The following is a 16,421-nucleotide window of genomic DNA, read 5'->3' on the forward strand; positions in this document are numbered from 1 at the left end:
TTCATTTCTTAAATTAAGTTCCCAAAATGATTTCTTTCGATCAACCTTAAGTTCAAGTTCTGGCCCTACAGTAATTTGCCTGGTTACTGCTCTAAAGCAGTGACCCAAATGACTTGCCTACCGAAACAAGAAATATTTTCTTATCATCGCTGTTGGAGAAGTACAATTACCCATCAGAATTTTTTGTAAGAACAGATACCTATAAATATGAATGTAGGTAGCATCATTTGTACTATTTGCTGTAGGAATCAGATTTCCCCCCTCAGTTTTGCATTACAAACTACTTCTGAAGGTATAAGATGGGAATGCAAGTTAGTTCACCTGCAATCTAGCCAAGAATAGGGCCAGTGCCTCATCTTTCTTACATACTCAGTCACATCAATGATATGAGTAAAAAGAGCATATATAAATATTTTAACCTTTAAAATCTATGATCCATATCAAGTCAAAAATAGTGCTTACAGTCATTCTTGAAGTAAGCATTGGAAATCTGTCAGGTGCACAATTTAAATTCTACCCAATTGATCCCAGGCAGTAATCAAGCATCAAAGAAAACATACATTTTTTTAAAAGAACAAATAGAGAAATTGAAGTAATTACCATTTGATCTCTGATATGTACCTTATTTAGGGATGATTTTGATTTAGAAGATTTTCATATTTAGATATTTTGTTTGTCAGACATTCTCTGTTCAAAGCGGTCCCTCTAGTGGTAAATAAAATGAATGTTTGATGGTCTGGCAGTGAACCCACGTCTGATAGAATTTACCAGGTGTCATCTCAGCCCCTGCCCAAAGCCACACCATGTAACCCCACCAGAAAAGGGAGGGGTGATGGCGAGAGATACAGTTTAGCCCAGGAGTTTTGTGCTTTATGTCAGAGACACTCTTGGCAGGCTGGTGAAGCCTATGGACTCCTCAGAATAATTTTTTTTTAAATAATGGAAGGAAATGCTAAATTTCAGTTAGAAGTTAGTGAAAATAAAGATATATTTTTCCCATCCAACTTCTTTTTTTAAATTTTATTTTTGATTTATAGAATAAAACAAGCATTCTCACAACATAGTACAATATAAAAGACAATTGTACATGAAACTGCAAATCTATAAGGCACAATTTGCTATTCCCTTCAAATATATAACAAAATTATCATGCAAAGTTTTGTTCATTTTTTTCTTCCCTCCCTACCTCCACCCTAGAGATGGCCACTATTAGACACAAATAGGCATATTCTCAGACCCCCTGAAAGCTAACTACAGACAGTTGAAAATCCCTGATCTAGTCATTCACTTTATCATTCTCAAAATTCTAACTTGTAAAAACAGATTTTCTTCCCCTTCATCTTTTGAAATGGTGAAATGTAACATTTGGCTCTTTAAATGAAGTTTTTCCTGGGGCAGCTAGGTGGTGCCAATCTTGAAATCAGGAAGACCTAAGTTCAAATATGACCTCAGACACTAGCTGTGTAACCTTGGGCAAGTCACTTAACCCTGATTGCCTCCAAAAGGGAAAACAAATTAAGCTTTTCTTATGAAATTGAGCCACTTGTTAAAAGAAATGAATATGTTGTGAATTTTATAGTCTCTATAAAAATCATCTGTTATGGTCTAGGTAGAACTTTATGAGTATTATGAGTTATTATGGTAGACTCTTTAGTCTACTTTATAAACCTCATTAGACTGATTTTTAAAGAAGGCTTTGTTGGATAGAAATGTCATAAAAATGTCAGGGTCTGGGGGACATTTATTGTTCTGTGTTGTTGTTGTTTTTTTAACTAACAAGTTGTAGCAATGTGGTAGTTCAGAACCCTATAGCCACAGATTCTGTTGTTTGAATTGTTATATTTGTTCATCAGTTCTACTTACTAATTTCATGTTCTTGTCATCCGTGTTACACCCACCAACCATGCTTCCAACCTAACCATACAGGGAGCATCTGGCTTAGACGGAAAGCCAGGATCCCGGGTGAGTCCCTTGTCTTCCTCCGCATGCCTTCCTCACGAGTTTGTGGTACTCTGGGACGCATCTCTTGGCTCAGTTTGTTTGAGTAAAATGATGAATAATGTTCTTGGTGCTGAAATGGAAGAGGGAAGCAAACATGCTGGGAAGACTGGGGGAATGAAATTTCAGCTTTCTGTGGATGAAGCCCAGAACCACCAAAAGACTTATCTCTAGGGCTGGAACTTAGGTCCAAATTTTGTTTACCGATGGACAGGTATGGCTCATGTCTCCAAGAAAACTCAACTCTGTTGTTTTAGTCCACGTAATTTCATGGGACCCTTCCTCCAATGGCACAAAAGAAGATTTGATCCTAGCCTTTGTTTTTACTTACTGTTCATTCTCTGTTGATTTATATTTCAAATATATATGTGTGTGTGTATACATACACATACACACACACACACACACACAGAGTGCTTCTTTGTGAGCATTATAATCCTTATGTAAGCGCATCATCTCTTTTAAATGAGAAGTATCCATTTGATGTAGCTTTGACTCCTGTCTTGGCTTCATAATAACACCTTTCCCTCCATTTCTTGGATTTCAGCATTTGAAATGTTTTGAGGGTGGCTTTTGAAGCTAAAGGCAGAACTGGTTGAGATTGAGCACTCACAAACATATTGGATTAGATTTCTAGAGATGGGTTTTTAAATCCGGATTGCCATTTCATCAGTGTTACCAGTATGCAGCCTACAAAGTAGAGAATCAGTAGGAATATTCTAAATTCCTTCCTGAGACCCATATATTATTTATATTTTTTATATATTTATATATTTTTATTTAAAAATAGACCTTGCAACTCACTTGCCCAAACAATATTTTTTTTCCATACAGCATCTCTTAAGAGCTTCCTACATGCCATTCACTTTGCTAAGTGGTCAGGATACAGATACAGAAATCAAATAGTTCCTGACCTTAATGGGGCTTACATTCTATTGGCAACCTAAACCAGTCTCACTAGAAGTAGCAATTACATCAGAAGCCCCCAGTAGCATTTCTAGAAGCCGAAAGGAAAGAAAAATGTATGAAAGGCCAACCTCTGTTATTTTTAAAAAACAAAACAAAAGAGCTTTCCTTTACGCTGTCATTCTTTTCATTGAGACCTCTGTGTTTCTTTCTATATGCTATATTTATTCACACAACTCCCACTTCTTTTCGTGGCTATTTTACCACTAAAATGGAAGGGAGAAGGGAATCCTGCCAGCGAGTTGTCCAAGCTGCCTGCTGCTGCTAACAGGATAACCCTAGGGATCCTAGCCAGGGGAATAATTCCTTCCCTTCACCCCGTTCTCTTCCTCCTCCTCTTCACTCTTCTCCACCCACCCCACTTCCTCAAAAGATCCTCTGAAGGTTCGATCTGGGCAGGGAAACTTTGTTGACAATCACACTTCACTTGACTTTTAGCAAAAGGTTGTTCAGCTCTCTTCCAAATGTTCTGGCCAAGCCTTCAGAGGAACTCCAGCTGCTGCTGACAACCAAAGCAGCCCACCAAGGAAAAATAATGCGTGTGCGGTCAGGGAAGTCCTATATTTCTGCCTTAAAGATAGAGGATGGGAGAAGAGTGATGTACGAGGAGAGAAGATATGTGAGTGAGTATGGTCAATGGAGTTTTTTACCCTCACTGGAACGTGCCATTCACATAAACCTCTAAAAAGTAGTTAATCTGAAGAAATAAAACATAAGAAAAAGATGAGGAGCAGCAAAATATCCCTATGGCTTCCTAAGGCTACATTTAATTATGAAACCTCTATGGCTTTTTAGTAGCTTTTGAATTATATTTCTGTTACATTTTCTTTTTTTAGGGTACAGATGGCCCTATTGGACCCCATGGACCTGCAGGACCTAAAGGAGAAAGAGTAAGTTCCTCCTATGTTCCTACACTTATTCAAATGGATCTGTGGAATGAAGAAAGATCTTTGGCCAAGGTTTCAAAGCAAAGCACAAAAAGGGGCTTCCATCTTTTTCTCCCCAGGGGAATGGATGCCACTATTTAATGTTAGTAAAGAATAGGGAGGGTCCTAAGTTCTCTTCTATGAAGAGAGGTGAAGGGAGGTGAGAACCTCACACTAGAAGGTGACTCAAAAGACTACATAACACAAAGATTTACATAGCTAAATACACAGCTGTGCAACCATAAGGAAGATGTTTTCACATGGCATTAGGCCAGAGAGCTTTAGTCATTGGGGCTAAAATCTCCAGGATTTGGAAGCAACCTTTCGTAGAAAGCTACTGTTTTCATTCAGAGGAGAAAACCATAGCTTTCTACCCCTGTTCTCCCTTAGTGAAGAAGATCAAAGAACACAAATCATCATGACCATTCGCGCCACCAACAAAAATGAATCTTTTTCCACTCCATCTCTCAAAAAAACCTCTTCCTTCTTTAGCCATAAGGAAACAATTTCAGAGTCTGAAGAGAGCAAAACTTTCCCCTAACCTCAAATTAGAAGACACTCTCTTCACATGTTGGTTGTGAACCACAGGACAATAGCAAAATTTATGCAACAGCAGAAATTAGTCACCTAACCAGAGAATCTCTCTCCCTCTTCCTTTTTTGTATCACAGACCTCTTTGGTTGTGCAGTGAATAAAAATAAATGATAATAATAATAGCATTTACATAGAGCTTTGACATTTGCAAAGAACTTTACACACATGCGTGTGCACACACACACGCACATGGCAGAATATATGCAAGGTGGTTTGGAGAGGTGATGTTAGTAGTAGCTAGAGAATGAAGAAAGAAAGTAAATGATAATAATAATAGCATTTACATAGAGCTTTGACATTTGCAAAGAACTTTACACACATGCACACACACCCCTATGCAGAATCTATACGAGGTGATTTGGGGAGGTGATAATTAGGACTCACATTGTGCCTCCCCACTCCCAGCCCTCTTACGCCAGGAGATCCTTGAGATCAGGAATTGTCTCTTGCCTTTCTTTGTATCCCCATCACTTAGTAGAGTGCCTGGCATATTATTACTGCTTAATAAACACTAATAAACTAACTGACTAGCTGGCAGGTCCAAGATGGCTTGAGGCAGTTAGATGTCACCACGGACAGAGTACTGGACCTAGAGTTGCAAAGACCTCAGTTCAAATGTAACCTGGGGCTAGTCACTTCTTCTTTGTCTCAATTTCCTCATCTGTAAAATGGGCATAATACCAACACCTACTTTGTTGTGAGGACCAAATGAGATATTTGAAAAGCACTTAGCTCAGTGCCCAGTACATAGTAGGTGCTTAATAATTGCTCATTTCCTCCATTTCTTCTCCAGAGGTTTTGAGGTACACTTATCTCTTCATCTACAATCTGATCTGTGAATTCTATAGGTGAAAAGGGCAGTATTTATCTAAATTTAAAATAAACATTTTACCATTTAAACACAGCTAACTTCAAGCTTTCCCACAGGATTGGGTTTACCAGCGTGATGTCAAGAAAGGCAGTGACTATTTCTAGAAATAGATCAGTAAATCTCCCAAGTTCTTTTGGTAGCATGCCCTGAGGCTAGAATGGGGGGTGGGGGCATGGATTTAACCATTTGGCAAATCAGCTGTTACTTCCGATGCTCCTGATGTGTCACAAGGGTATCAGGTCTCCTTGCTGGAGCAGAGAGAATCGAGAGATCAGCTGTAGGAGCCAAGACCGCCATTGATAGCATAGCTGGATCCAAATGGAGCTGCACAGGAGCGTTCATTCAGAGTGTTCAAGTCTCAGAAGAGAACCTGGTATCAGGTCTCTGGAAGTCCCCCTCGTCAGGACACTGGGGACATTGTGGCCATTCATCTGGTATGGCGCTGCTTCAGCTTGGCCACCGTTTTTTTAATACAAGGTTGTAGAGAGTGACATTAGAGCACATTAGAAAGCCCCAGAAAAATTAAGCCAGCCTAAATGAAATCAGGCTTTTAGGCAGGCAGGTTTTCATGAACAACATTAGTTCTCTGGCTTATTCCCTGCCACCGGATGCTTGATTCCAGTGACGCTGGAAATACTAGGCAGTTCTGATGAAAATATTGATAGTTTAAAAAAGAAAAATTTCTTCATCTTATAAAGGTACCTAGGCAGCAAGGTGGCACAACTGGGCCTGTAGTCAGGAAGACCTGAATTCAAATCCAGCCTTAGATAATAGCTGTGGGAAGTTACTTACCTCCTGGGCGAGTTAGTTAACCTCGGTCTTATTTTCCTTAATTGTAAAATAGACATAATAATAGTACGTACCTCACAAAGTTGTTATAAAAATAAAACTAAATAATTTCTGTAAAGCACTTAGCACAGTGCCTGGCACATGGTAGGTACTTAATAAATGCTTATTCTCTCTGTCTCTTCCTTGTAACATGAAGGACTTAACCAAGATGGCCCCTGATGGTCCTTCCAGCTCTTGATCTGTGATTCTGTGTATACTCCCTCTTTGCCTCCTCCCTCCCTCCGTCTCTGTCTCTCTGTCTGGCTCTCTCTGTCTCTGTCTCTCTCTCTCTCTCTCTCTCTCTCTCTCTCTCTCTCTCTGTCTCTCTCTCTCTCTCTCTGTCTCTCTCTCTCTCTGTCTCTCTCTCTCTCTCTCTCTCACACACACACACACACACACACACACACCATACACACACACAAAATCTTGCTCTCTCTCAGATTGCCTTATCTAGAACTGAAAGTCAAACATCCTGCTTCAGTATCTAACTTTGAGAAGTAAATAAAGAAGGATGTTCCAACAAAATGTCCGGAAGACCTGCCATGTGGGAATTCCCTCTTTAGTGGATAAGTCTTAGGGAGTTAATTGAGGTGAAGTGACTTTTCCTTGGTTGCACATCTAAGAAGGGTTTCCTGACCAGGTTCAAAGAACAACATTCTAATTACTAAGTACATATTTTAAGTATACCTGAATCAACACGCATATTATGAGTATCTTCTTTCAATGGAACCATGTAATAACCTGATGCTACTGTTGCTACGCAGCTATAGATCCCCTCTTTTAGAACTGGCTTCTGAACCATTTGAGCCAATATTCGAGAAACCTAATCATCAACAACCTTGTATATAGTGCCGACTATGTGCAAGGCACTATGCTAAATCTTTTACAATTATCATCTCATTTGATGCTCACAACAACCCTAGAGCTAGGTTCTAGTCTTATTCCCATTTTACAGAGGAGGAAACAGAGACAAATGGATGTTTAGACTTGCCCAGGGTCACACAGCTACTAAGTGGCTGAGGCCAGATTTGAAGCCAGGTCTTCCTAATTCTCGACCCAGTATTCTGTCCACTGCACCAGAAGCTACAAGGCACTGTGGTAAATGCTGGGGTCACAAAGACAAAAATTAAACAATACACACCTTCTAGGACCTTATATTCTAACATCCACCCTCAGAAAACTAAGGTCTAGAGAGATTAAATGATTTATCCAAGGTCAGATAGTAGTCAAGGACAGTTTCATCTCATTTTGACTAGAAAATGGTCGATCTTACTCAGCTTGACCACACATTTTATTCACTAGACTTTGGGACTGCTTCTCAGAAAATCAAATCCATCCACTAAAGATGAAAATGGGCCCTTTTTGAGGATATTCAATGAAAAACAGCCCAAGATGTGAATACAGTTCCAAAGGAGGGGGTCCATAAGTGTGTAAAGCAATGGATCAAGGGCCAACCCTTGCAAGGGGGAAGGCTTTAAGGCCATACTCACGTAGGTGTATGAACTCTGGCCTGCTTAATTTCAAGTCTATAACTGTAGATCCATTGCTATACTTTGGCCATGAAGAATTTTATTCAGCTATAAGGGTCGGAATGGAGATCAGGGTGGCTGCCCAATGAGGAGCCTGTCTTAAAGCTCAAAAATTTCAAAGCAACTTTAAAATGCCAGGATGAGTAATTTGGTAACCCTTCAAATTCTGCCATCAATTGATTTCCACACAGTGGCTTGCCAGAATTGAGGCTGTATCTTTCCTCTGGTCACCTGCTTAGATGTCGGTTTCACAGGCAAAGTCTTCATACCACAACCGATAAGGTTTAATTTAGCAAAACAGAATCAGAGGGAAGTGGTGTTTGAAATAGAGCTACCCTCTGTTTCCCCAGCCATTATCATAGCCATGTCACTGTCATGAGGCCATCCCCCTGACTGGATCAACTGCTCTTTAAATTCCTTCCTTAACTTCTCATAGATTGGCTGAGGTTGATTGCCTAGTTTAAAAAAGCAGAATGGAGAGAGAGAAATAGATCTACCAAAGATTTTGATCAATAGGCATATCTTAACCATGGGGGTGTGCTATAGTGGAGGGAGATCTGGTGTCTGAGGGCTATATAAATTCTAGCTATCACTAGTAATTACAATGAGTAATTACAAGTAATATTTTAATTAATTAATAATCTTAATCAGTAATTATTAGTAGTAGTAGCTATTAATAGCTGTGTGACTTAACTACTAAGTAGCCTTGGCAGTTCTCCAAGATTCTAAATTACAGATTCTAAATTACAAGCAAGTTCCTAGCCTGTGCTCACAGAAGGTATCCTCTGTATTAATGTAATCACAGGCCTATATCTTCCCAATAACTTCTAATAAGGAGGATTAATAGTTTTTAAATGCCCTTTGAAGGAGAAGCAGCAAATTAACACCACTATAGCTGGGTCTAGTACAGGGGTGGGGAACCTGTGGCCTCAAGGCCACATATGGACCTCTAGGTCTTCAAGTGCTGCCCTTTGACTAAGTTGAAACTTCATAGAAAAAAAATCCCCTTAATAAAAGGATTTTTTCTGTAAAACTTGGACTCAGTCAAAAGGCCACACCCAAGGACCTAGAAGGCCACATGTAGCCTTAAGGCTGCAGGTTCCCCACTTGTGGACTCCAGTAGAAGATATCAGAATATTTCATCCTTGCATTTATAAAAAACTAACAAATAGAAAAGATAAGTCTGTACTGTAACAAATGAAGTTCTGGCACAATGTTTTAGACGAATAAGCTTTCAGACAGAGCTGATGGGAACTGGTTACCGTAGGACCTGTGATTTCAGTAAAGTATGTTCTGTGTGTTACAACTGTAAGTTACTAATAACAAATTGCTTGACATGACTGGCTGAGATCATTTTCTCTGCGATTTTGACAGAATGCTATGGGTTAACTTTAAATAGAAAATTTAAGGATAGGTGATTACAAAAATAAAGAGTGTATATGTGTTTGAATGTCTTTTTTGCATTATTATGTTTCTTTTAGGGTGAAAAGGGAGCCGTGGGAGAGCCTGGACCCAGAGGACCTTATGGTTTGCCTGTGAGTTGACTGTAACTTTCATTAGTCCATACGTTGATGAAATGTCATTTATTTTCCCAGTCATTTCCTTAAGCAGCAGAATAATCATTCAAGGAAAACAGTAAAATAATCACCTGAAATACAGCCTTAATTATGTCTGTTTCTTTCAGCATTATTCTTTCTTGAACTCATACACACACACACACACACACACACACACACAATGGAAAACACCAGATTATCGCTGGAACAAACCAGGGTAATGTGCAATCGGGGGCTCAAGTTATTTCTAATTCTTCACTTGTAACATTTGCTTTGACTAGGTGCCCATCATTAAAAGTTTAGTCCATAAAAATTAGATACAGAAATTCTACCAAGAAATTAGAATTTAACAGTCTTACTACTCTGTTTATTTTATCCAGTTAGCTCTAAAAAAGACTAACACAGAATAACATTATGCACGTTATTCAATATGTTATATAGAAAAGTATGTTAAGAATGACCTTTTCCAAAATTGTTGAGGTTAATGCTCTTTTTTCATTTCTGTCTTGTAGTGAGGCCCTAGACATCAGCACCCACAGTCCTCACAAGCTTCCAAGAGGCTTAAATATAAAGGCCTTGAGGACTTTTCCCAGTCCATAGATCTAGGGTCTGCGATGCCTCACTACAAATGTGAAGAAAAAATAATCCTTGGAATAATAAGTGGTCTCCTGGGAAAACTAAACCTAACACATCTTTTCATTCCTCCTCTGAAAATCCTCAGGCACATGGAAATAAAATTATAAAGCAAATAATAAAATGTATATAACTACAGTTGAATTTTGTTAAAATACTTGACATAACGTCAACATACAACACATTGCTAAAATACGATCAAGTTTTTTTCGGGTTGTTTTACTCTACATATATGTCCCTTCTTTTTTAATTAAAAAACAAACAAAACTTAAACTATGACCTTAACACACTGTGATTTTGAGATGAATCACCAAAAGATTGGTGGAGTCAAAGCAGATTTCTTGCTGAAGTTGAATGGATCACTGAACTTGACAGAGGAAGTACATTGTTTTAATAGTATGTGCTATACTCTAAGAAAGGATGGATTGATCATCACTGCGCAACCAGCTTGTGATTTCTTTTATTTTTGACCAGCATTTATTTACAAAATCTGCTTAAAAAGTAGCATTTTTAAAACTTTCTCCCTTTGTGTCCTTTTCACTTACAGAGAGACCAGAAGTGTGTCTTGAACAAAAATCAATATAACATTTAGCCATGAAACATGTTTCACTTCCTTCACTATGAAGGAGCTAGAATCTTACTAATTTAGAGGCAGATAAAAGGCATAGTGGATAGAGAATAAGACTTGGAGTCAAGAAGACCTCAATTCAAATTCTGCCTCCCAAAGTTATGAGCTATGTCACTGTGGGCAAGTCTCTTTACTGATACCTGCCTCAGTTTTCTCCAAAAATGGGGCTGAAAAATGTACCCAAATCCCAGGATCATTGTGAGGATCAAATGAGGTAATATTTGTCAAGTACTTTACAAAATTTAAAACACTATATATATATATGCATATATATACATATATATGCTAGCTATTATTATTATTTCATGTTAAAGATATGCAGAAACATTAAGAAGCATATACACTCAGAATTTAACATGGCTTTAAAATGACTGAAGCTTTCCTCCATAAAATCAACTCCTGGAATAATGACTTGGTTACCAAGCTTCAAAAACAGAAAAAAGTTTATATTTGACCTCTGAACACCATAAAAATGCAATCAAGTCATGGAGCTTTAATAAGAAAGTGTATAGCATTTGTAGGAATTATGAATCATCATCTTTCACCAGGCTAGTGGAAGAAACATGTGTGACTCCACTCAAAAGTCCAGCTTCTGTACTTCCAATGTAGTCATTTTGATACTTGTGTGCTCACATGCTGGCACAACCATCCTGAGTAGGATGTGTCCTGAGTAGGGAAAACAACAGCCTAAGCTTAGGAACAATAATATAGCTCATATGGTTCTTTGGCAGGGGAAGGATGGAGAACCTGGTCTTGATGTAAGTAAAACATATAATGAACATATTCCTGTAGTAACAGATACTAGTGTGCTTTGTGGCTATAACAGCATGGATATTGCTTATTTATTTACCATTCACTGTGTATACTAGGAATTTAGGGAGTGATGTGGAATGTATTTCAAGTGTTTGTGTGTAATGAATATAGGACAAAGACAATTAGAGTGGAGAAAGTTAACATAGGGTAGTATATGGTAACATTTTAAAACTACTTTCTCAAATAGAAATGGTATCATGGAAAAACTGCTAGATTTGGAGTTAAAAGACTTAATAATGCCAGTGGTATCTGGTCTAATCTTTTAACCTCTATGGGTTCCAGTTTCCTAATCTGGATGCAAGGAGGTTGGACTACATGACCTCTAAGGTTCCTCCCAACTTTTCATCTATGATCCAGTGATCTAAACCTAGTGCTCAGTCCACAGCAGCTGCCTAATAAGATTTGACTAGATTAAACTGGATTGGAATGAGAGAAAGCTTAATTATGATTTTACCGGTGGAGTCAGAGCCAGGTTATGTGAAAGAATGCGCAAAACACAAACCCTGCTCACATGTGGTGATTCAAAGTTGTTGATGTAGTTTCTGTCACCATTATTAATATCCTTATTAATTATAATTAACATTATTAACAATAATAGTTGACACATAGGTTGTTTTAAGGTTTGTAAAGCTTTATATACATTATCTCAAGAATTCTTCAGTTCCCTCTTAATCTAAGCTTAACCTAAATTGTATACTATCCCTAGTTTATATCTCATAAAATGTTAGCCACGAATGTCTCCAGAGTCCAGCGTCCTGCAAACAATAAGCATTTGTTAAGCACCGTACTATATGCCAAGCATTGTGCTAGGGACTGGGAATACAAAGACAAAAATAAAACTGTCTCTCCCCTCAAGGAGCTTACATTCCATTGAATACATTTAATTGAATACATTAGTTGAGAAAGCTTATGAAGGACAAGTCAAGAAGCTGTTAGACTTCATTGAAAAGCATCAATGCAGGAGCTAAAGGGAGTTTTGACAACTTAAGGAAGTTGATCAGACTTGCATAAATGGTTTAATAGTTGCTATTTTGTGAAGTTTACTTTGCAAACCTTAAAACACCATAATGGCATCAGCTATTATTATTGTTGTGGTGGTTAATTTGATCCTGAAGTTATTTGGGATACTTTTAACTCTTTCTGTGTCTGTAGAAAAATAATAAATCTGAATATTTTCCCCAACATAATTGTCACACATTAGACCAATGGATACTTTTGGTTTTGTTTGTTTTTCTTTTTTTCCTACAGGGTTTTCCAGGTCCTCGAGGAGAGAAGGGTGATTTAGGAGAGAAAGGAGAAAAGGTGACCTTGACGTTGCTGGCAATTGCTTTGTTTTGTTTCATCCTATTCCATCCACTCCTTTTTGTTTTCCCAGGCTCATAATTATCTCATATGCTTAGTCTTTTCCTCATCCTGTGTGCCAAAAATAAGCAGACACTAGGACCTACAGAGTCAAGGCTCAGAGGGAGACTAGAGAAGCCTGTGAAGTCAACTGTTGTTAATGTTGTCTCTGATGAAGGATAGATTTGAACCCCTGTCTTCAGCAGACTATATTTTCCCCAGGCTTTCCTGTGAGATGTAGTAGATGGGGCACAGGTTCTGGCAAATGAAGGCTAATGACATTGACTAAATCATTGAATGGAGTTAAATTGTACCCTTCAGTGATGCTTTTCCGGTGTGGATTCCATCTTTATGACATAAACCCCTTTGCATGAAAAAGAACCACAGGTTCTATTTTTCAGATAGGGAAAGTAAGGAGTAGGCTGGGTAATTGTTTTACCCTTTATAAACTTCAGTTTGTGTGGCATCAGGAACCAGGCTCTCCCACTTTCTGAAGTTTCAATGAAAAATATGAGTTTTTAAATGAGAAATCTTAATGTTTTATAGTTGATATGATCAGATTCTACATTACTGATATCAAACTCAGGCTTTAGAAACTCAAAGAATGAAGTTTTCATGACATTAACTGTAACAGGTAGCAACAAACGTAGTATCAGGCTTCAGCAAACTGTAGAAAAACCTTTCGTATTTATACTGCAGAGAAGATGTAGGACTGTTTATGTCTTGCCTTGTCCTGACATCATTAGCTTTTGTAATGCATTAACTGTTTAAAAAGGAAAAAAAATTACGGATTGGGGAACACTTGATATCTATATTTTCTTTTTCTGGCAGTACTGTTTCAGCTGCAGTATGGAATGACTGTAGTTTAGACTGTGGATATGTGTGTCCACTACTAGTACTGCATTTTATTCAATAGGTCAAAGTCATCAGGTGCCATCTGTCCATAGGAGACACTGGCCCCGGTGAATGTGTGTATGTCAACATCATTGGATTTCAGACAGTGATAAATTAAACAAAAAAAGTAAATGTCAGAGAATTAAAAGAAAATATAGATTTCTTTCCCTTCTATCTATCCTATTATTTTATTAGGCATGTCCTAGAACCAAAAAGTTAACCTGGCTATGAACATAGATGTCTAGTTTAATTTCCAACTGTTTGTGGAGAAAATAGTCATCATAGTGAAAGATTAGCTCACTTAAAATACAATGTTTAATCCTCTAACTTAAAATAAACATTAAAATAGTTAGCATTTATATAGCTCTTTAAGGATTACAAAGCATTTTACATATTTCTCACTGGAGCCTCATAATAACCCTGGGAGGTAGATGCTAATTAAAAGATTTCTATTATTTAAAAAAAGAAAATTGAGTTTATTTTTTAAACTATAAATATTGTTTAAAAGGGAGTACAATATAGTGGATAGAAGGCTAGCCTTGGAGTCAAAAAGACCTAGGTTCAAGGCTTGCCTTTGATAAATACTAGGTTATTTGAAGGTCAGTGAACCTTTGAAAGCCCTGGGCAACTTGGTAAAACAAGTTACCTTCACATTACACATTTCTATTAAACAGCTCTGAATTCTTGTTCTCAAATTATTCTGTAGGACTCAACCAAGGCAGCAACAGGATCTGAATTATCTCAGAGAGAAGAGAACATTTTAATTTGTATTATAAAAATGACTCTTCTCGTTTCCTAAATCATATATTTGTCTGTTTTTACAACTTTGTATTTTTTTATCTGTACAGTATAACTGCCTGTTTACATTACTGGAGAGATTTTCCACACCAGGAGGTTTTCCAACCTAATGAAATTACAGTCTTTATGTATAGATTCATGAGAGGGAGGGAGGGAAAGAGAGAGACAGGCTTAGAGTCAGGAAGACTCCTCTTCTTGAGTTCAAATCTAGCCTCAGACACTTACTAACTGTGACCCTGGGCAAGTCACTTCACCCTGTTTGCCTCAGTTTCTGTATCTGTAAAATCAGCTGAAGAAAGAAATGTTAAACCACTCCAATATCTTTGCCAAGAAAAACCCTAATGGGGTGGTGAAGAGTTGGACACAACTGAACAACAACAGTGACATAGTCTTTGAATATTTTAGAATTTCTAGGACTGGAGTAATAATTTTACCTTTTGGGGAATTGTAAGCTAAACCTGAATGCCTTGTGTGCCTCAACCCTCATCATGGCACATGGAAATTAGCAATGGCAGACACCCAGTCTACCTGTGGGGACAGATATTTTGAGCTCCACAAAAAGACACTACAGATTTTCGATAATTGTGATGATTAACAGTGACAATGATGCCTTAGCCTTTGTAGAGTAATACCTCTTCCCCTGAAGCCTGAAGCATGCCAGGGGCTTATTATCTGATTTGATTCACAAACCCTTTCCCCACTGGCATTCATTTGGCAGCCTCAAGCTCTGGAGTTGGATAGTCTGTGTCCAATGTACTTTAATCATCAAAATAACATAAATGTAAATCTGCAAGATTCATTCCTATGATGTCTAGTCATGGTCACATGTAGCACAGAGAGAATTAACCATGACTCAGGAGGTGAACCGTGGAACCCCAGATCAGTTCTCTTCCCAGGACAGGAATAGAGACTAGACTAGCAATTTCATTGCTATAGAGATCTCTCTGCCAATGTAACCTACGGTCTTAGAATAGGGCAGCATAGTGGAAAGAGTCCAAAGCTTGGAGTCAGGAAGACTCATCTTCATGAGTTCAAATCTGGCCTTAGCCGCTTACTAACTGTGTGACCCTGAGCAAGTCACTTAACCGTGTTTGCCTCAGTTTCCTCATCTTTAAAATGAGCTGGAGAAGGAAATGGCAAACCACTGTAGCATCTTTGTCAATAAAACCCCAAATGGGTTTGCCAAGAGTCAGACATGAACGAAAAATGAGTGAACAAATAGTCTTAGAGAATTGTTTAAAGGTCACACAGACAATATGTGTCAGAGGTAGGACTTGAATCCAGATATTCCTGGTTCTTTATCCACTTTGCTGCACTAAAAAGAAGATAGTGTTAAACAAGGACATGCATTCACTTTACAAGACTGAAGTCTTAAAATATTACTTGGTCTATCCGCTTTCCTAATGACCTGTGATACCTGTCTTTGTTCAGAGACTCTAACAGAATTTCTCATCTCCCCTCAGCATTAAAGTAAGACATACCTACCCAGGGCTTTGATTTGAAGCCTTTTGATGTCTCCTTTTTGGCACCCAGGTGCCCGATGAGGAACTTTCCACTCACCCTCTGGCAGAATTAATGCATATACTTGGATGTTTCTCTGATAGTACTTTGTGGTCCCCATGTATGTGTTCTTTGATGAGTCTGATTCTTTGCTTCAGCATTTATTTTAAGCTTAATTTCATTATATAGCCTGATTGCCAAATGAACGTACTAATCTAAATGTGGAATTCATTACATTTTGTGTTCTCCTTTAAATACTGATTTGCCTTATAAATTATTTTTAAAGTGTTAAAAGCTGCCTCTGCCTTGCATATAGATTATCCATGTGGTTTTGCCTTGGTGAAAACTGTTGGTTATCTATTTGCTGGCTAATTTTCCCTATCCAGAGGGGCATTCCTTCCTTTTCCTCTTTGTGCTGCCTTTCCTGAAAATTCCTCCATCCAAACAATCCTTCTTGCCAATTAAATTTCCTACCTTGACAGCTGATACTAATTTCCTATGGCTATTATTCCACCTCATAATCATCCTGACTCCTTCATTTTTTTT

At 38.1% G+C, this 16,421-nt stretch overlaps 1 protein-coding gene across 1 annotated transcript in view; it reads left to right on the plus strand.

Moving 5' to 3' along the window:
- Window positions 1-16,421, plus strand: part of COL25A1 (collagen type XXV alpha 1 chain) — a 560,431-nt gene that overhangs the window by 531,631 nt on the left and 12,379 nt on the right. Inside the window, exons 31-35 of the mRNA XM_036764944.1 lie at window positions 1,927-1,962; window positions 3,801-3,854; window positions 9,194-9,247; window positions 11,261-11,287; window positions 12,591-12,644. Coding sequence (XP_036620839.1) covers window positions 1,927-1,962; window positions 3,801-3,854; window positions 9,194-9,247; window positions 11,261-11,287; window positions 12,591-12,644 — 225 coding nt within the window. The remainder of the gene's footprint in view (window positions 1-1,926; window positions 1,963-3,800; window positions 3,855-9,193; window positions 9,248-11,260; window positions 11,288-12,590; window positions 12,645-16,421) is intronic.

The sequence above is a fragment of the Trichosurus vulpecula genome, chromosome 6, assembly GCF_011100635.1.
Source record: "Trichosurus vulpecula isolate mTriVul1 chromosome 6, mTriVul1.pri, whole genome shotgun sequence".
Classification (NCBI taxonomy): Eukaryota; Metazoa; Chordata; class Mammalia; order Diprotodontia; family Phalangeridae; genus Trichosurus; species Trichosurus vulpecula.